This window comes from Vicugna pacos, chromosome 16, assembly GCF_048564905.1.
Source record: "Vicugna pacos chromosome 16, VicPac4, whole genome shotgun sequence".
NCBI classification, from domain to species: domain Eukaryota; kingdom Metazoa; phylum Chordata; class Mammalia; order Artiodactyla; family Camelidae; genus Vicugna; species Vicugna pacos.
The window spans coordinates 35,277,889-35,297,771 of NC_133002.1; the positions used below are offsets into that span (position 1 = coordinate 35,277,889).

A 19,883-nucleotide genomic window follows, 5' to 3' on the forward strand; every position below is an offset into this window, starting at 1 on the left:
AACTGGTGGCAAGGTCAGAGGTTTATTTCAGCTGAAACTTCCAGTGTGAGGTTCAGGAAGCCCAGCAGGGAGCTTGGCCGTCTGGAGCAGGATCACACCATCCACGGCCCTGTGTGCTTCTCAACTCCACACCGACTCCCCAGCGCCACTTTCAGCAACACCACTCCCACCAGAGCAGAACGGCTGACACCTTCTTTCCCCTTCATTTTTCCTGCCAGAGCTTGGGCCCAGCATCTCCGAGGTCAGCTTTTGTAGCTGTCATCATTCCCAAAACATTACACTCTTCTGAGATCTTCAAGGCAAAATAATTATCTCAGTTAGCACCCGCATTACATTTTAGGAAAAATTCAACACCTTTCCAAATCTGTGGCGTTTTATTCTTACCGTGGTTCTGTGAAGTAGGCACAACCGAATCTCACAGAGTGGATTTGAAACCAGAGGCCCTCCTCTCCTATTTGACCAGCACAGATTTACTACCAGGAAAACCTAATGGTTCCTTTTGGGTCATTTCCTCTCCACCTGCAACACATTAAACTTTACCCAAGGACAGAAGGGGAGAGCTTTTGCAGGTACAGGCATTTGATTTGGGTCCCAATAACCTTTTCCCAGCCCTGGTCAAACAAACCAGACACAATTCTTCCCCCGAGGTCACCAACTACCACAAGTGCCCCACAGTACCACAGACCAGAGGTTGCAAATGTGTGTTTTGTCTTTGACTTACATGATGCCCTGTAAATCTTTTTGAAAATTTAAATGCCAGCTTTTAAAAATCATGGTATTTCACATAAAAACCCAGATTTCCAGTTTTCTTGCAAAATCAGAAGATCTGCCAACAATGTCGAGCTGAGAACTGACTTATGACCAGCACATTATACCACAGTCCCCACTTTGACCAGAGCCCTCGTGAAGGTCCTGTGCCAGGCCCGGAATATCTGAGTTGGTACACCCACTCCCGCACAGACCAGGGGTCATGAATACCCAAGCCCTCCTTTGTGACCCTTTCTCACGCACCGGACTTACTTTGGGAATGTTTTGGAGCCTATTTTGTACATGAGAAAACAAGCCTAGGCCACTCCAGTCCACCTCTGGTGGCTCTTAGTTATCGGCAGCTACTTCCCAAGAGTAAAGGTAAAAAGCTTCATTCCCTCAAAGACTGCTGTTAGGTCAATCATTTCTGCTGTTCTCCTCTGTTCCATTCTGGCCCCTTTGTTCATTCATTCATTCATTCAAAATTTAGAAGTTTTTTTTTTTTAATACTTAAGAAGGTGCTGGAGGAGTGACCTCAAATCATTTTTGGAATGAGTTGGAGAATTTTAAAAATGCATTACTGGAATCCCACTTCTGGGGATAGATCCAAAAGAACTGAAAGCAGGATCTTGAAGAGATATATGTACACTTGAACTCAGAGCAACATTATTCACAACAGCTAAAAAGGTGGAAGTAACCCAAGTGTCCACTGATGGATGAATGGATAAACAATTGGCTACATCCATACAATGTAATATTGTTTAACCTTAAGGAAGAAAATGGATGAACCTTGAGGACATATGCTAAGTGAAATAAGCCAATCACAAAAGACATATATTGTATGATTCCACTTACAGAAGGTATCCAGAGTACTCAAATTCATAGAGACAGAAAGAAGAATGGTGGTTGCCAAGGGCAGGGGTGAGGGGAGAGTAGAGTGGTTGTTCAATGGTATAGAGTTTCAGTTTTGCAAGACAAAAAAGTTCTGGAGATCTGTTACACTACAATGTGAATATACTTAACACTACAGAACTTATACACTTAAAAAAGGTTAAGATGGTAAATTTTTCTAACCACAATTTTATAAAAAGTTTTTTAATGCATCACTGGGTATCAGGAGACCTGAGTTCTGCTAGAGGCTCCAACAATGACTTGCGTGACCTTAGGGAAGGCATTCTTTGGAACTCAGGGCCTTTTCTGCAAAATAGGAGGGTAGAAGAGATAATAAAAACACCAACCTCAGTATGGGGCAGACGGATGTGATACTGCTGTATGAGCAATTCAACGCTCTGCAAATATTAGATGTGGTCATCAACTCAAACTGTGGTCTCTGTGGTGTCTTCATCTTAGATTTCAAAAAAAAAAAAAGAAAAAAGTAAAGGTCTGTGTTAGGTGCCAGAATCTTACAGAGGAAAGAACAAGAGCCTGCCCTCAAATTGCTCACCATCTAGTGGCAAAAATAAATACAGAACTAGAAAAAAAATTTACAATATAATGTGTTATGGGTCAGTCTAACATACATTGGATTCAAATATATACAACTTCCCTGTAATGGGATGAATGGGTATATACCATGATATGATGTTCAGGTAAATCAAAAGTCTCAAATTAGTTAAGAGAACACAAGTTTAAAGCTTGATAATCCTTTCCAGATATTTAGTCCAAAAAAGAAAAAAAGTGTGTGTGTCTGTGTGTGTACACTTTCATCACAGCCTTTTCTTTAGACTCATTTGTATTGATATTTTAATTCAAAAATAAATTTATGAACATATTAATTTACTAACTGAATTTAATTAACTCAATTCCTGTTTAAACAAAAGAAACCCAGAGTAACTGCAACAAAGAGCACCCCTGCTGGCTGGAATGCAGTCTACAAAGAGGAAAGCCCACGAGAGCTGAGGTTAGAGGCGATCAATAACCACACTGTTTACACAATTCTGCCTCCATAAATACTATCCACAGCCAAGCTATTTAGTTTACTACAACTAAACTGTGTTTCTTTTTCAGTTTTTTATAATGTTTTTTCCTGGAGTTAATCATTAATAAAAACAAATTGCTGGGTTTTGTTATTTGCTTAGTTTTCCATGTCCCTATAATTAATTTATTCTCCATCACTACCAGAAGTGTAAATTTTTCCTCTATCCATTTCATGTTATCCCTTGGAGACATCCCTTCTGGGGCCTTCGGTCGTCCCTCTCCAGTCCAGACTGGTTACTCTCAAAGGCCTGCAGCCAGGTTATCTGTCTGTTGCCCTGGGATTTCCTTTCATCAGCATCTCGAGGGTTCTCTTCATTTCTCATCTCTGTTGAATATCCTGTTTCCAGGAGCACATGTCTTCCTGTTTCTTGGTTTATTCTCTCATTTTGGTGTACCACATACCCCAGTCATTTCCTGAGAAAGGGTACATGGATAGGAAGTAAAAATTTTTTCAGATTTCACACATCTGAAAATGTGCTTACTTTACTGAATTCACAATTTGGCTAATTCATAAAATTATAGGTCACAAATAAATTTTTCTGTTTGTGGTTTTTTGTTTGTTTGTTTTGTTTGTTTAATGGAGGTGCTGAGGATTGAACCTAGACCTCACTCATGGTCATAAATAGTTTAAAAGCATTCCTCCACTGTCTTCCAGCATGGCTGGTGGGAAGCAGGGTGCCATTCTGATGGCTGATCCTTTGAATGTTAACTGCTTTTTCTCTGGAAGGTTTTAGTAACCTTCCACTATTTACCCAATAATCTGAAATCTATTTCTTTTCCATCCATTATGTTGGTCACTCAGTGGACTTCTCATTCTGGAGATCTAAGCCATTCAGTTCTGACTTCTCGAATTATTTTTCGATGACTGCTTTCCCTCCATTTTTCTGTTTTATTTCTCTGTAACTCCTCTTAGTTGAATGTTAATCCTCCTGGGATACTTCTAGGTTCAAAACTTTTTATGCCTATTTTCCACCCTTTTATTTTTTTTTAGGATATTTTCTCAATCTTATCTTCCAACCCTTTGATTGAAGTTACTGGTTATATTATCTTAATAAGTTATTTATTTTATTATTATTTATTTACTTATTTTATTTATCTTAGTGGAGGCACTGGGCATCAAACCCAGGACCTTGTGCATGCTAAGCATTCACTCTACCAAGGAGCTATACCCAAACCCCTGGTTATCATATTTTAAAGATCTGTATTCTCTAATGTTCTTTTTTAAAAATAACTTCCTGTTCTTGTTTCATGGATGCAGCATCTCTGTATGACAATGCTATCTTTAAAGATCTGTTTCATTCTGTCCTTTGTGCTGTTTCTGTATTCTCCAGTTTTCTTGCTCTTATTTATTTGGTGTTTGTCTTTTGTGTTAGAGGCTTTCCTTGACTACCTGATGATCCTGGACAGTCCACTCATGGTTAAGACCAAGGCATTAAAATGTTTTTGGGAGCTCTGTGTTCATGAGACAGGGCCTCTGAGTTGACAGACATTACTGGGGACTCTCAGCTTAGTATCTCTAGTGGGTTGAATAGTGGCCCCCCAGAAAGATATGTCCACATTCTAATCCCCATAATCTGTGAAGTGACCTTATTTGGAAAAAGGGTCTTTGCAATGTAACTGAGTTAAAAGTTCTGAGATCTGAGTGAAGGATCTTGAGATAAGACCATTCTGGATTACCTGAGTGAGCCCAATAACAAGTGTTATAAGCGCTACAGAGAGGAGAGACACAGAAGAGGAGAAAGTTATTTGAAGATGGAGGCAGACTGGAGTGATGCAGCTGTAAGCCAAGGAGCACTTGGAGCACCAGAGCCAGAAGAGGCAAGGAAAGAAATGCTCCCTACAGCCTCCAGATGGAATATGGCCCTGCTGATGTGTTTTCAGACTTGACTGATTTTGGACTTCTGACTTCAGAACTGTGAGAGGAAATTTCTTTTGTTTTAAGATACCAAGATTTTGGTACTTTGTAACACAGCCCTATGTATGGAAAACTCATACAGTATCCAAAGGTATTTCTTCTTGAGCTGGTCAGTTTTCCCAAAGGATCGTCCAATCTACTGATTAAAAGGAGAACCTCGGGCACGTGTGACAAGAGGATCAGCTCTTGCCATTTCTTATGTAGTCTTTTACCTAATTTCCTGTGTTTTAGTACAGTAAGGTACCTTGTTTCTGCTTTGCCTAGCACCTCACAGTTTAGATTCTTTCTAGAAAAACCTTCCAACAGGTGTATAATCATGTTTTTAAAACTTTTCTTTGGGGGAGGGTCTAGCTCAGTGGTAGAGCACATGCTTAGCATGCACAAGGTCCAGGATTCAATCCTCAGTACCTCCATTAAAATTAATAAATAAAATTTAAAAACCTAATTACCTCCTCCATAAAATTAAAAAAAAAAGAATTTCTCTATTTACTGATGCTTTGACATCTTGGGGCCTTGCTAGCCCTGGAGAGGCTGCCCCTCCCAGGGCGAGCCAATTCTTAGAGACAGTAAACCATTTTCTTCCAGTGTACCTTTTATATACAACCAATCCAATACCCTTACTTACCACCTACTTATCAGGCTCTCACAATCAGTCACTTTTCCTCCACCCTAATCATTTCAGGGCCAGACACCAGACAACTATAGGCAGTCCCTATGCCCCAAGGTCCACGAAAATTAAGCTAGCCAATCCTAAGCCTGCTTACACTGCCTCATCTGTTCCTTTCTGTGGAAACCACAGTAAAGGTCCTGGCCAAGCTGTTTACCAATACAACAGAATCCAATGAAAAGGAATGAACTATTGATATGTGTAACAATGTTGATGATTCTCAAAAGCATGCTGAGCAAAAGCAGCTAGGCACAAAAGAGTATACAGTGCATGATTTTATTTACAGAATTCTTAGAAATGCAAAAGGAAATGTCAGAAAGCAGACTGTGGCTGTAAGATGGACGGGTGACTGCAAAGGGGCACAAACTGTAGTACTGGTTAACTGGTTCTAAAAGAATTTTTTTTAAAGAAGTCTTGATCTGTGGCACTTTCCCAATTTCAGTGAAGTACTCCCACAATGGCTAATTTTGAGCTATCAATGTGATGTCACTAAATGTAAATTCGAGAGATGTACACAAAGCTGGTGCTCCTGAGCAGGTACTAGGGTACAAGCCAGCTTCGGCTGCCACTATAGAAAGGAACAAAGGTGATGAGAATGTTCTATATCTTGTGTTGGTGGCAGCACGGACTTATACATTCATCAAAACTTATCAAACTGTACCCTTAAAATGGGTGCACTTCATTGCCAGTAAATTATACTTAAAAATTGATTAAAATATTTCAAGTGAAACAGCAGCAATAATCAAAATGCCCCAAAAGAAGGCACTGGTTATGTTAGTTATTGCCTAACCTCTTGTTAATATGATGCAGCCATTCAAACAATGTAGAAGATTTTAGGAATATGGCAAAACGCTTTGCTATATCATGTTTTGTGAAAAAGGCAGAACAGGAAACTTTATTTTTACCATGTGTTTGCCTATGCAAATTCTGTAGGCAGATGGACAATGTCTGGCTTACAAAAAAAAAGTTTTTTCTTTCTTTGTATTTAAAAGCAGTAGATAGCAAAATGGTTGAGAGCTCAGAATCTGCAGCTGGACTGCCTGGGTTGGAGTTCAAATCCCAGGTGTCACTTCCTAGCTGGGTGACCATGAATAACTAAACTAATCTCTTCGAGTCTTAGCTTCTTGATTGTAAAAGGGGCATAATAATAGTACCTATCTCATAGGGTTGTTGTGAAGATTAAATGAGTTAATATGTGTGTGGAGCTTAGAACAGTACAGAGGAAGGGCTTTATAAAAATTAGTTACTATTTTCATAAGGCAGTGATACTCTTTGGGCAATAAACTCACCGTGTGGAATACAGGGATTTATGACATGGCAGCTGACCTCAAGGAGCAGTGGTTCTCAACTGCAGCGGGTGGGGAAGCTATTTTTGCCACCAGGGAACATAGCAAGGTCTGGAGACCTTGTCAGGTTTCTGACTGTCAGGGTTTGAGAGGGGTGTTACTGGTACCAAGTAGGTAGAAGCCAGGGATACCGCTAAAAAATTCTACAATGCACAGGACAGCCCCCTAGCAACAAAGAATTATTTGGTCCAAAATATCAACAGCACCAAGGCTGAGAAGCCTTGAATTACAAACTAATAGGGGACAAAAGATATTTGTGTGCATACAAAACGTACAAACATGAGATAATAGAAAACATATATATTAACCTCTGCCCCCAGTGCCTGGCATGTAGTTCCTAAACCTTTGTCACATCCTAAGTGATAAGAGCACCAGGAGCCTCTCCTGTTCTAGTATTTGGTCTCCTACCCCGGCCCTGACTCCCTGACTTCAGGGCTCCTAAAACCCTTATAAATTTCGAGTGATAAGAATACTAGGAGCACCTTATGTTCCAACGAGGTGACTCTGCGTGGGCACCTGGATGGTTCCTGGATGGCAGCTGGTCACCAGAAAGACCAAACCATAGTTAGGAGCATGGAATTTTAAGCCCTGTCTACCAGCCCCAAGTTCTCTAAAGAGGGGAGAGGGGCTGGAAATGGAGTAAACTGATCATGCCTACATGAGAAAGTCCCCATAAAAATCCCAACAGGGGTTTCAGGGGCTTCCAACTCTCACCCCAACTCCACAGGGACAGCAGCTCCTGTGCTCAGAACCTTCTCAGACTTCATCCTATGTATGTATCTCTTCATCTGGCTATTCATCTGTATCCTTTATCATATCCTTTAATAAGTTGGTAAATGTAAAGTGTTTCCCTGAGTCCTATGAGCCAGTCTAGAAAATTGACAGATCCCAAGGAGGGGGCCATGGAAATCTTAGATTCATAACCAAGGTGGACAAAAGCTGTGGGTAACCTGGGGGCCTACTACTGACAACTGGCATCTAAAGTAGGGGGCAGTCTCATGAGACTGAGCCCTTAACCTGTGGGCTCTGACTCTATCGCTAGGTAAATAGTGTCAGAATTAAATTGACCCCCTGTGTCAAAGAACTGCTTGGAGGGGAAAAACCCCCACACATCTGGTGTCAGAAACTATCATGAAGATAAAGGAGATACATAAGAGGAAAAGAGCTGGGTGTTTTCCAAAACAAAGCAGATCATCGAAATTGAGCATGTACTCAAATAAAGGAAAAAAAGAACAGAAAGATTAGAAGACAGCTGGCCCAGAATACGGGATACCTTTGTAACACCGGGCCAGGAAGAGGCTTCAGTGAGCCTCCGGGTTTGTGAGCCACTGGGCATACTTCAATGATTTTCAAGTTTTAGCTTATTCTATTGGTACTTTTTTTTTTAAAGCTTGAGTCAAAGTTAAAAGGCTTCACTTACTTCTCCATTATACTACCAGTATGAAAACCCATTTGGAGTCAGTCCAGATATGTTTAGTTCATACTAATTTTTAATGCCACCTGACAAAGAGTTGAACCAATTTAAAATTCTTAAAAGTATGTTTTTTTTTAAGGTGGGGGTGCCAAAATGTTACACAGTAATACTTTAGCTTTCATTTAAATTTGAAGTAGGTTGGGAAGTATGCCAATTTTTCAATAATTTGGGATTACAGGTGATTTCTGCTTAACTCTTCATGCTTTTCACAATTTCTCCAGTGAGAGGCATTATTACCTTGATAATTAGAAAAAGAACAAAGGAAGGATATAAAGAACTGAATAAACAAAAGGAGAAAGCGGCTGAGGGTGTCGGATCTGTCTCCAGGCTCTTGGGCAAACACAGGTGGGGGCAGGGGAGACTGAATAATCCGCTCTACTCCCCTCACTTCTCACAGACCCTCCCAACTCAGGAGTCAGGAAGCTTTCATCTCTACAGTCTAGCTTTTCTTCTTCTTCCTTCTCTTTACATCCCCAGTATTGAGTTTCTTTCTGCTTTGGGGGTTGGGGTAGGAGACACATTTAAAAAAAAAATCTATTTTCAGAAAATTGTTCATAGAGGCTTGGCTGCGCCACATGCCGCTGGGCCCTCACCCTTAAGCTTTTAAATCCTTCAAATTTTCTCCCTACCCCTTTTTCTTGATCTTTAAAAAATTAATTTTTAAAATGTTTTCTGATCAAAAAAGTAATGCCTGTTCATTGAAGAAAAGTTGGAATAGACAGAGAAGAATAAAAAGTGAACATAAAAATCATCTGTAACCCTACCATCCAGAGACAGCCATTATTAACATTTGGTTTATTAACATTCCTAGTCTCTTTCCTATTCATGGATACATAGATTTAACACAAGATTCTCTTCTTTGAACAAACAGGACATCTATATGAATCTGCAAAACTTTTAAACTGAGGTATACCACATCTAGTCAAGTGCATAAAATGCATGAATCTTGTACCACTTGATGAAATTTTAATATAAATACCTACAATATTTTACCTTGCTCTCTGGACTTGGCAATCTATTATGAACATTTTCCACATGTTTAGATGATCTCCTATAGCATAATTTTTAATGACTAGCTACGATTATAATAGTCCATCATACCGACATGCTATAACTTATTTAAAGAATCCATCATTGTTAGATTTAGGCTATTTTTAGCTGTTAACTCCTGCATTAGTTTCCTATCGTTGCTGTAACAAACTACTACAACCTTAGTGGCTTAGAGGAAAATAAATTTTCTTACAGTTCTGAAAGAAGTTGAAAATGGGTCAGCAGCACTGTGTTCCCTCTAGCAGCTCTAGGGGAGAATCTGTTCTTTGCTTCTTCCAGCTTCCTGAGGCTGCTGACATCCCCTGGCTCACAGCCCCACATCACTCAGGCCTTTACTTCTGTCATCACATCACCTTCTCTGACTCTGATCCTCCAGTCTTCCTCTTATGAGGACCCTTGTCATTATATTACAGATCATCCAGGATAATCTCCCCATCTCAAAATCCTTAATTTAATCATAGCTGCAAAGTCCCTTTTGCCAGGTAAAGGAACACATTTTCAGGTTCCAGGGATTAGCATGTGGACAACTTCTGGGGAATGTTACTCTATCATAATATTAACTGTCCACTTGCCCACTTCTTTCCCTACCTCTGCTGTTCCTTCTCTACTGCTGCTTCCTTTCTCTTCTCCCTCACTCTTATTGCCTACTAGTTTGTTTGTTTTTTTTCTCTGAGGGGGTGGGAGGGTAATTAGGTTTATTTATTTATTTTTAATAGAGGTACTGGGGATTGAACCCCGCACCCTGCACATGCTAGGCATGCACTCTACTAGAGCTATACTCTCCCCCATTGCCTGCTACTTTGTAACCCCATTTCCATTCCCAAATCTTTTTCTTTTCTCTCTTTATAGATAATGTCCTTAAAGACATAATTTACTTGTGGGAGCTCAATGACTGTTTGTCTATTGACGTCTAACTTCTTATTTTCTGAGCGTCAGCCCTTCTCCCAAATCCCAGTCAAGAATGTGCAGTTCCCCTTGGATGTCCTCTTATGACCTTAAAAACTAAATGTTTCTAAAACTGGATACATGACCCCTCTCCCAACCTCTACTCTACCCTCCTGCACCAACTCAGCTCCTATATTTGATCTTGTTTTTAAAATGACTCAGTCTCAAAAATACTCAAGCTGAAGACCTAAGACTCACCTTTCAATCTTCCCTCTCCTCTGTATCTAATCAGCCAGTAAATCCCATCAATTATTTTGTGACTTAGCATTCCTCTAATATTCCCCTAATATCTTGACTGTTGCTAGAACGTGTAATCAGAAGCCTTTCTCTCATCTAAACCATATTGCTTGTATGGGGTGGATTATCCTCTCCTCCAGGAAGCCCTCTGTGACGGCCCCTTCCTGGGATACAATCTCCCCCTCTAGAGGAAACGACTCTTAATTAAGTGTCCACTATGTGCTCAGCTTTTTTAAGCATTTTAAAAATGTAATCTTTAAGGTATGGTTTTAATCTTTACAAATGAGAAAACTGAGAGACTAACTAACTTAGGCAAAGTAACAGAACTGGTAGATGGCAGAACTTGAATCCCAGTCTGACCAACACCAATGGCAAGCTTTTTGCCTCTATTCCACATGGCCTCCCTGAAATTAATGTCAGTGGTTCAAAACTTGACAATTCATTAAAATTACCTTGGGAACTGATTCTTAAGTCCTACACTAGAGCTACTAATAAGAGTCTCTGAAGGTGGAGCCCAGAAATTTACTTTTAAAAATCTCTATACTCTGCACAAGACATATTTATTACTAATCAGTATGCTTAAAACACATGCTTTATTCCATCAACTAGGATAGGAAGTACTGTCCTATTCATCTTTGTGACCCATCCAGTACCTTTACAAACAGGCATTCAAAAATATCTGTCAGGTGTTCAAGTGCTAGATAAGCTGTGAGGTACACTATGAGCTATAATGTTGTAATAAAATACACTGACAAGATCAAATATAGGAGCTGAGTTGGTGCAGAGAATAATACCAACAGGTAGCACTTACTGAACCCTCATATTTCAGACCCTCACTGTTCTAAGAAATTCCCATGTATTAACATCTTAGGACGTTGCAATAACCCTCCAAGATAAGATCAGGACACAATTTGCAAGGCCCCTTGTTCAAAAATTATTAAGAATTTCAATATGGTGACAGCAGAGCATTAAGCCAAGTGAGGGGCCAGCATTTCTAAGTGCCTGTGTGACTGTACAGGTCTCACACCCTTAAGCCAACCCTGGTTAAAACACTTATCCCCATTTTACAGATGAAGGGCATCAAATAAGCATTCCCAAGATCACACTGTTAGTGAAGTGAAGATATAAATGTGCACAACCTTGGTTGGAGAAGGTTTCATTGCAATCTCTGTATTCACAAAGTTCTCCAGTCCTTCAAGGTTCAACTCAAAGCCCCCTTGTCTACTAAGTGTTCTCATAACTAAACCAGGAAAAAAGATCTCTCTTCCCCATTTGAAATTTAGCTCCATATTTGCTTTGCACCTTTCTTAAGGACTTTATCACATTCCCATGTTATACCTGAAATAACCTGGTGGGTGGTGGGGCACATCTAATAAATTCATGTAGCTGAATTAACAAATTAACAAGAATGAAAAAAGTAACAAATTTGTGCATGACTTGAAGACTGAGAGGGACAAGGAGAGAACTCTAGGCATTTGAGTAGTGATGAGTACTTCTGCAGTATCCAGTGATGCAGTTGGCTTGACTGGACCAATGGTACACATGGGGATGCATGTGGATAATACTGGAAAAGATGGCAAAGTAAGTTACAAAGCATCTTTAACAAACCTAGACAGTCACTTCTCACCAGCCATAAGGACATGTTGCATGTGCCCTCTCAGGTCTGCCAGCTTTGCTCAGGAGGAAACTTTACTCCCCTGGCAGCCAGTCTCCTCACATACACGCATTGTGGGTTAGTGGGGGAACTGAGCGGGCAATGCTAGCTGATCTCATCCATTCACGAATTCACTTGTTTAACAGACATTGGTGAGCATCTCCTGGCACAAGACACTTGTATTGGCACTTCACAGGAGAAAGGCTCCCTCCTGTGTGTGCTCAGACCAACCAATGATGTGGCACAGATCCAAAAGGTTAAATATAACTTGTTCAGGATCATACAGCAGGAAGTCACAGCGTAAGACTGAAACCCAGTTTCTCTCTTTAATTTCAGAATTTGCTCACTGGACATGAATACTCATGACATATTACAGAGAATAGCATGTTAAAACCCATGTACTCCATACACAGCTCAAAATATAAAACCTGAAGCCCCTGTGTACCTCTCCACATTCTACCAAACCACGTGGTCTCCAATTCCCCCTACTTGGGAAACACGGCAAATGGCACCACCATCACAGTGAAGCCAAGAGAGCTAGACACTGGTGACACCTCCCTCTTCTTTCAATCAATTACTAAGTTCTTTAACTTTTACACTTGTTTCTATTTCCACTATTACTCCTATCCTTCTTTCTACAAGTATCATCTTGTGTCTGGATTACTGCAATGGCCTCCAAACTGGTCTCTTCGCATTGACTCTTCATTCTTTCCCGTGTAATCCCCATGTTACAACCAGCCTTTTTAAAACTTCTGAATATCTGCTCTTTGGTCTTAGGATATAGACAAAAGCATTTGCATGGCATGCAAGGGTTTTCCCTTATTCAACACTCTAGCTGTTTCTCAATCCCTTGTTCTGTGTTTTGGGGGTACTGGCTTTCTTGCAATTCCTTATAATCCCCAAGCTTCCTCTCTTATCACTAGGCCTTTGCATATGCTGTTCTTCCTTTCTCCAGCTGAGTAACTCTCTTCCCTTTCTCAGGTAAGCTTTCCCTGAGCCCCGTGGCTGGGCCATTCTTTCCCATCTGTCAACTTTACATCTTTACATCTGTTTGTGAGATTAACTGATTAAAGGCTTTCTTCCCTAAATAGGCCAAGGACCAAGAACAACTTGCTTAGTACAAAATACATGCTAAATGGATAACAGCCAATGTATACGCAACATATACAGTATGCCAGGCAGTGTTCCTAGCACTTAACGTTTATCAACTCACTAAAATCACCCAAAAGCCCTATGAGGCAGGTATAATTATTAGCCCCATTTTCCATATAAGCAACATAAATTATACAAGGTAAGAGGTGGGAGAGCTGGGAAATGAAATCAGGCAGTCAGTTTCTGAAGTCTGAGTGCTGAACACTCACATTATAGTGCCTCAGTAGCATCTGCTGAAGCAGGCAGGATGGTATCCAGTGCTAAGGACTAGGCAGCACCATCAATAACCTTGGCTCAACTAAAACAATATTTCAGTTGGATCGTGGTAAGGATCTTATATTTATGATTGGAACTTCACTGCAAAACACTTATCTTCCCAGCATTTTATTCCAGCTACTTTAAAAATCCATTTGCCCTCTGGTAGTATCAGGATGGATGTCGAGCAGGAGGTGGCTCAGCAAACTGATAAGACAGGAGAAAGTTGGCCTGGAGTGAGACAGAACTGTGGATCACCCGTGTTATGGATAATTCTCATAAAGACAATTCAAAGATTTTCATGGATGTCATCTCATTTAACTTTCATTGATTCCTTATAAAGTTACACACAGAGGGCAATTCTTTCTCAGCTCGTAGATGAAGCAAAATGCTAAGGTTAGGAGGACTGCTAAGCCACAGTAAATCAACATAGTCACAGAATGGGTAAGGAATTGTGTCCCCACACTTCCAGCTTCAGAACTGCAGCTATTTCTGGCAGAAAAAGACCTCTTCTTCCTTTTTTGAGGATTAAAGGTAGCTGGCCAACCTTTCCTAATTCTTGGTCGGAATTTCTCAGCGGAGGACTGAGTTGCTGTTAGGTTTTCCCAGTATGCCTAGAGCAGGGCAATTATTCCACCAGCTCAAGCTATTTTGTAAAGAGCTCTATAAGTTAGCTACCCCAATTAGCCCTAGGTCAGTACAGTGGAAAATGTAATAAATCAGGAAATTCTTCACCTGGAGCCCACGTACCAATGTCAGGAGAAATCAAGAAATTGTACACACATTTTCTTTATGTGTATTTTGCTAAGGAAAGGCTTTCATTACTTTCTTTCAGGGCTTATAACTAAAAAGGGCTAAGAATCACAGTCCTTTAAGCCTGTACACACATTCTTTCCAGTTTACAGTTGTGCCTTTATAAAAGGGGCACCTTCGCAGGATGAAACATTTACTCCAAACACCTGATAGCTGTGGGTGGGGGTCTAAGAGGAATCCAAATGCCCACCCTACATGAGCTAGACCTTCTAACAGCCCAGGCCTTAAACTATAGATAGGTCTAAACGGACTGTATTAGCATTCACCTCGTTGGAGGAGTTGCCTGTAAGGCCAAGCGCAGTCAGGAGCGCTTGAGTCCAGTCCCAACCAGGCCACTAAGCGGCTGAGTAACCTTGGACAAGTTGCATACCCTCTCTGGGCTTCAGTTTCCACATCTGCAAATTGGAAGTTGAACCGCAGGGTCTTCAAGGTCCTTCCCAGCCGAGAGCTTGGTACCAAGTAGGCCTAGTCACTAAAGCAGCTTCCTGTGGGGGCGGTGCACGGCTTTAACGGTTCCCCCTCCCCCGCTCGAGCCCGCGAAATCCTCTTCAACACGCCCCTCAGAGTGACAGCGCCTTCCCAACCGCAGCCTTGACACAGCTCCGCCCCCTCCCGGGGGCGTCCCATCGTGCCCCGCGCCGGACTCCTAAAGCGGCGGGGCGCCTCCCGCCTTTCCACGGCCAGGACCCCGAACTTCTCTCCCCAATACTCTCGGGCGCCCTATCCTATCAACGTCTAGTATCCCAGCCAATCACGCGGGCCCGGAGTCTTACCTTCCGTCCACCCTCCTCCCAGCGCGCAGCCGGTCTGAGCTCAAGGCCTTTACCAGGCCAATCCAATCAGAGTCCGGCTCTCGCCTGCCCCACCCCAGCCTCCCTCCCCTCGGCCAATCCGTGCGCCCCATTTCACTGCCCGCCCAGCCAACCCGGGCCTTGAAACCAGCGGGCGAATGGGCGTAGGGCGGCCCTTCAACGCAAACCATCTGGCCAATTGGGGATTCCGCGTGGCCACGGAGGCAGCCAATCAACATGGCGCGCGGTGCCGCCGCGGAGAGGTCCGGCCCGAATATCCCTCCGCCTTCCTCCCTCCCTCTCTCTCCCTCCCTGCGAGCCGCCGTTCACCTACCGCCTCCCTTCCTTCTTGCTCCCTCCGCCACCCGAGCACCAGCCGCGCTCTGAGCTGCCCCTGGGGTCCCTCCCCCGCCGTCAGAGAAGCAGCTGCCGCCGCCCGCCAGCAGCAAATTAGGAGGCAGGAAGGAAGGAAAGGAGGAAGGAGGCGAGCTGGAGCGACTACTAAGAGGGAGCCGGTGAATGGGCTTGTGGTGACCCCCGCCCCCCACCCCACCCTCCCTTCCCACCCGACCCCCCAACCCCCATCCCCAGTTAGAACCGCCGCCCGAGAGGCCGGACCGTCGTCTTAAGAAGGAGTCTCCGCCACCACCTCCGCCATGGAACTGATCACCATCCTCGAGAAGACCGTGTCTCCCGGTAGGGCGCGGGGGCCGGGGGGTCGGGCTGAGGTGATTGGGTAGGGGGAGGGGAAGCCCTGGCCCCTCTGACCCTGTCCCCTTTCCCACTTTCCTTCCCCCTAGATCGGCTGGAACTGGAAGCGGCGCAGAAGTTCCTGGAGCGTGCAGCCGTGGAGAACCTGGTGCGTGCCACCCCGCCGTCCCCCATCCTGCCGCCTCCCATCCTCTGCGTGCGGGCCTTCCCGCCCTCCCGGAGGCCCAGGCCTCGGGAACCCACCCCGCCCCATCCCGTCCCCCTCCCCCCCGGTCCAACCTAACCCCGCCGTCGGGAAGCCGGTGGGTGTGTCCCGCCCCAGGCCCCGGCAGCTGGCCAATGGCGCGGCGCGCCGGGGTGACTGCCGCCCAATCGCTGAGCGGCCTGAGGGCGGCGGTGCAGCAGGAGGGAGAAAGAGGGAGGGAAGGGAAGTTAGGTTGCGCGGCGCTGCGTGTTCAGCAAGGGTGGGGGTGGGGGAGCCGGGCCTAGGGGCCATGTGGAAGCTCCGAGCCCCGCTGCACGCCCTGTTCGGACCGGGGCCGGCTTCTCCTTCCTGTCCCTTGGCCCTTGTGATTCTCTCCACCTACTTCCCAGAGCTCTACCCTTTCCAATCTCCGTTGATCTGTGCTCATGGCCAGGCCTGCACCCGAATACCTCTTAACCCATTCCGGCAGTATTTCTTCTTTTCTTGATTGGTTATTCCTCTCCCGGGCTCCCCCCCGGATGAGTGAGACTTAATCTGCACCCAGATAACAGGCTGAGGCTCATCCTTGAAATCAGGCCTGTTTCCGTAGGAAATCAGAGGAAAGTTCCTCGTTTTACATATTTTCAAATTAAGGGGTACAGAAAAAATGAATACTCGGTCCACTAGAGACTGGACCTCTGTATAAAATTGTGAGATTAATTGGTTGAAACAACCTATGTGCCAGTAATGTTTCTCCTTGGATTCCCTCCAGTTGGGGGGTGGGGAGCAGAGAAAACAGTGGATGATACTAGACATCTTTTTTAAAGGTAATCGGTCTAAATAATACTGTAACCAAATGTATTCCTTTGTGTTATCTAGGCAAAATAATGTAAACCAAAAAAAGTGACAGGGCATATTTTCATTTCATACAAACTGCCTTTTGAATGGTTTTGGTTGAGGAGTTTGTTTTTTGTCCTTACATGTGCTAGTTTTTACTACTGATCTTTTTATCCTTGACTTTCTGTAGAAAAGATTTTTATCCACTAGTGTAGACTGATAATTTTTACATTTGATGTATATTCCTATTTCTGCTTTTTGCTAAATTTACAAGAAGCCTTTTATCTTACTCCTAACATTTGATCTTATTCCTAACATTCCAAACATTCTTTAGTGGTACATAATTAATAAAATTTTTAAGAATTATCTTCTGCTGTGATTGCAGAATTCGTTAGTGGTAAGAAACTATTTGCTTTTGGTTTTTCCCGTTAACTTTTCCATTGGAGAGAGCTTTTTGTGGGGAAGAGTAATGTGTGTTAAAATTTTTAAACAAAAGGAGTAGTTTTGGGGGTCTATACAGTACAAAAGATTTTGAGTATGCTTTTCAAGAATTCACTGTTTAGTGGACAACTCAAGACCAAAATGAATAAGAACTTTTAATATGTTAGCTGTTAAACATAAAGTCATTTTCCTTGACATTTTTATCTTTTTAACTTCCCCCAATTTCTAAATATTTGTTACCACTTTTTCCTTATAAACCTGCTTTTTTTCATTGTTCCCCTCTTGCTGGACACATTAAAGTAAAATAGAGGACTAGGCTCCTAGGTTTGTGTTTTAGGTTTAGAAGTATTTCCCTCTCTTAAACAAGATTACTTGCTTCCATGAGATCATGAGCAACCCTGAGTATCATTCTTTTTGGACTAAAATTTTTTTTTCATTTAGAAAAACAATTTTACTTTCTACCTTCTCATAACATACTCATTTAACAAAATTTTCCGAGTACCTGGTACTATTCTAGGTATGGCAGAAAAATCTGACTACCAGATTGTCAAACTTGCTGTAATCCTGGGGGATCTAATATGAAAATTTAAACACTAAGAATGATGTTGATAGGAAAACCTGTAACTCCTTGTTAAATGCTTAGGCTGTGTGAGAAGATGGATGACTTCCTTATGTACCAAGTAACATTTTTATAGGAGTCTTGAAGTAGATGTTTTGGTGTTTTTCTGCGATGTTATAATATGTCCTGAAAATGTTAGGCTTTCGCCAGTGTTTTGATGTTGTCCTCAATTGGTAAAATTCCTAAGAGGTATTTGCATTCACAAATGTTATCTTCTCTTAACAGCCCACTTTCCTTGTGGAACTGTCCAGAGTGCTGGCAAATCCAGGAAACAGTCAGGTTGCCAGAGTTGCAGCTGGCCTACAAATCAAGAACTCTTTAACATCTAAAGATCCAGATATCAAGGCTCAGTATCAACAGAGGTGGCTTGCTATTGATGCTAATGCTCGACGGGAAGTCAAGAATTATGTAAGTCACTTGCATCTCCTTTTGGTCATTCTAGCCTAGGAAATGTCAGTTCTTTTGTCATTTACGTGGGATAGGGCTGACAGTGTAAGTTTAGATTTCTGGAATCTAAACTTTACTTGAAGATAAAAATTGTATTTGATTTAAATCTTCTTTCTCAAACTCTTTTCTCAAGTGATTCTTTCATAGTTAACTAGCACCTAGCTCTTGTTGAACTTCTTTTGTAGGTAATTCTCGTTGTTTGGTGATTTAGGCATGGCATCATGTGGAGTCAGAAGGGGAATTAAATGATCTTGTGGGCCTTTCTTGTTGAATTAGAAATCCGTTAATTCTCACTCCAGCAAAGGAATCAGAATATATGGACAGATACACTTTAAAAAAAAAAAGGTTTTTTTAGTGGCCTGTCTTACGTAGATAAGGCATAAAGGGTAGTAAGTCAAACATCTGTGCAGTCATCAATTGGTCCTTGGTATTTGAGGGGAAACCAATGAGGGGATTTCCACGTGTGTATTTGTGTTGGTCATGGTTGTGCATATCATACTTGCTATTTCCTGGTTCTGGGTGTCAGCATTAGGTAAATTAGTGCCCCTTACGACAGTACCTTCTCTTTCTAATTATGAACCTCTTTCCCTCTCCAGTCTTGCATGAAGGGACTCATGACAGAAAACTAGGTTATAAAAGCCAACTTATTTTGAATCTTCTTTGGAATATGTAGAGCTATTTCCATCCGCGTTGGGTCTGCTTATGTAATAACATTTTAATCCTCACCCCAGTAATTTGATATAATTGAAGTTTATTCCGTCAATCACTGGAAATCTTGATACTTATTGAACCCATTCAATTTCTCGTTTTCTTTAAAGTACACAATAGTAAATGAGAGAAGACATGATTGGAACTGTCATTGACTTTTTTTTAGGCCACACCAAAATTTTTTTTTTTAATTTGAGTAAGGATTTATATAGGCATTATTGAAAAAAATTAGTCATTATCTTGGGTTTTTTCCCCCTTCGTAGCACATCTGGTAATACTTTCCCAGTGCTGGTGGTTATTTCTTTTTAGTACTCAGGAGTTTATAGTCTCTAAATCACCTCAAGTAATATTAATTAAGGGTCTTCTAGAAGCAATTTAAAGGAGAAAAGAATGGGATTCAGTATGTTTCACATATGTACTAGGAGATGGTTCAGTATAGTATGAAGATACTCTGGACTGGAACTCTCAGTTGGACTTGAATTAATACCTGTTCATCCCCTGCCCTTTTGGACAGTTCATCTCATCTCTGCTCCCTGCCACCCTCCCCAAATGTTTTTGACATACAGTTGTTGTTAAAGGCCAGTCTAGCTCTGATGGCCCTAAGGAGCAAGACCTCCATTTAGGATCAGTCAGAACTGTTACTGGGTAGAGCTGTTGGGAGTGTGGTGGGCAGGGATGATGATATACTGTATAAGGGGGAAAGATGGGGAGTTCATTATTATTAGCTACAAAGCAGGATACTGAGTGACCTGACTCAGTCAGCAGAGCTGGCCTGAATATCTGGCAGCTACTCTTTGTCCTGTGTTCATGCCAGGAACAGTTAACTGTTTGACTTTTGAGTGGACTGGTGATTCTTAGTGAGTTCACTGACTGAATTAGCTGATGATGGTAATGATTAACCTTGGGTCAGTTG

The 19,883-nt window shown here is 42.3% G+C and overlaps 1 protein-coding gene and 1 long non-coding RNA gene across 5 annotated transcripts in view; one reads left to right on the top strand and one right to left on the bottom strand.

Moving 5' to 3' along the window:
- On the bottom strand, positions 1-15,730 carry LOC140686109 (uncharacterized). 4 transcript variants are annotated; one of them, XR_012059618.1, is made up of 5 exons: positions 15,642-15,730; positions 14,603-14,717; positions 1,986-2,092; positions 385-519; positions 1-292 (listed from the first exon to the last, which is right to left on the bottom strand). It is a non-coding gene; the product is annotated as an uncharacterized lncRNA (long non-coding RNA). The 4 variants fall into 4 exon arrangements; XR_012059620.1 differs by lacking the exon at positions 15,642-15,730 and adding an exon at positions 15,358-15,485; XR_012059619.1 differs by lacking the exon at positions 15,642-15,730 and adding an exon at positions 15,006-15,047.
- Positions 15,587-19,883, top strand: part of KPNB1 (karyopherin subunit beta 1) — a 22,069-nt gene continuing 17,772 nt past the window's right edge. The window contains exons 1-3 of the mRNA XM_006214217.4: positions 15,587-15,719; positions 15,824-15,882; positions 18,041-18,223. Of these exons, the coding sequence (XP_006214279.1) occupies positions 15,680-15,719; positions 15,824-15,882; positions 18,041-18,223 (282 nt within the window). The 5' untranslated portion in view covers positions 15,587-15,679. The remainder of the gene's footprint in view (positions 15,720-15,823; positions 15,883-18,040; positions 18,224-19,883) is intronic.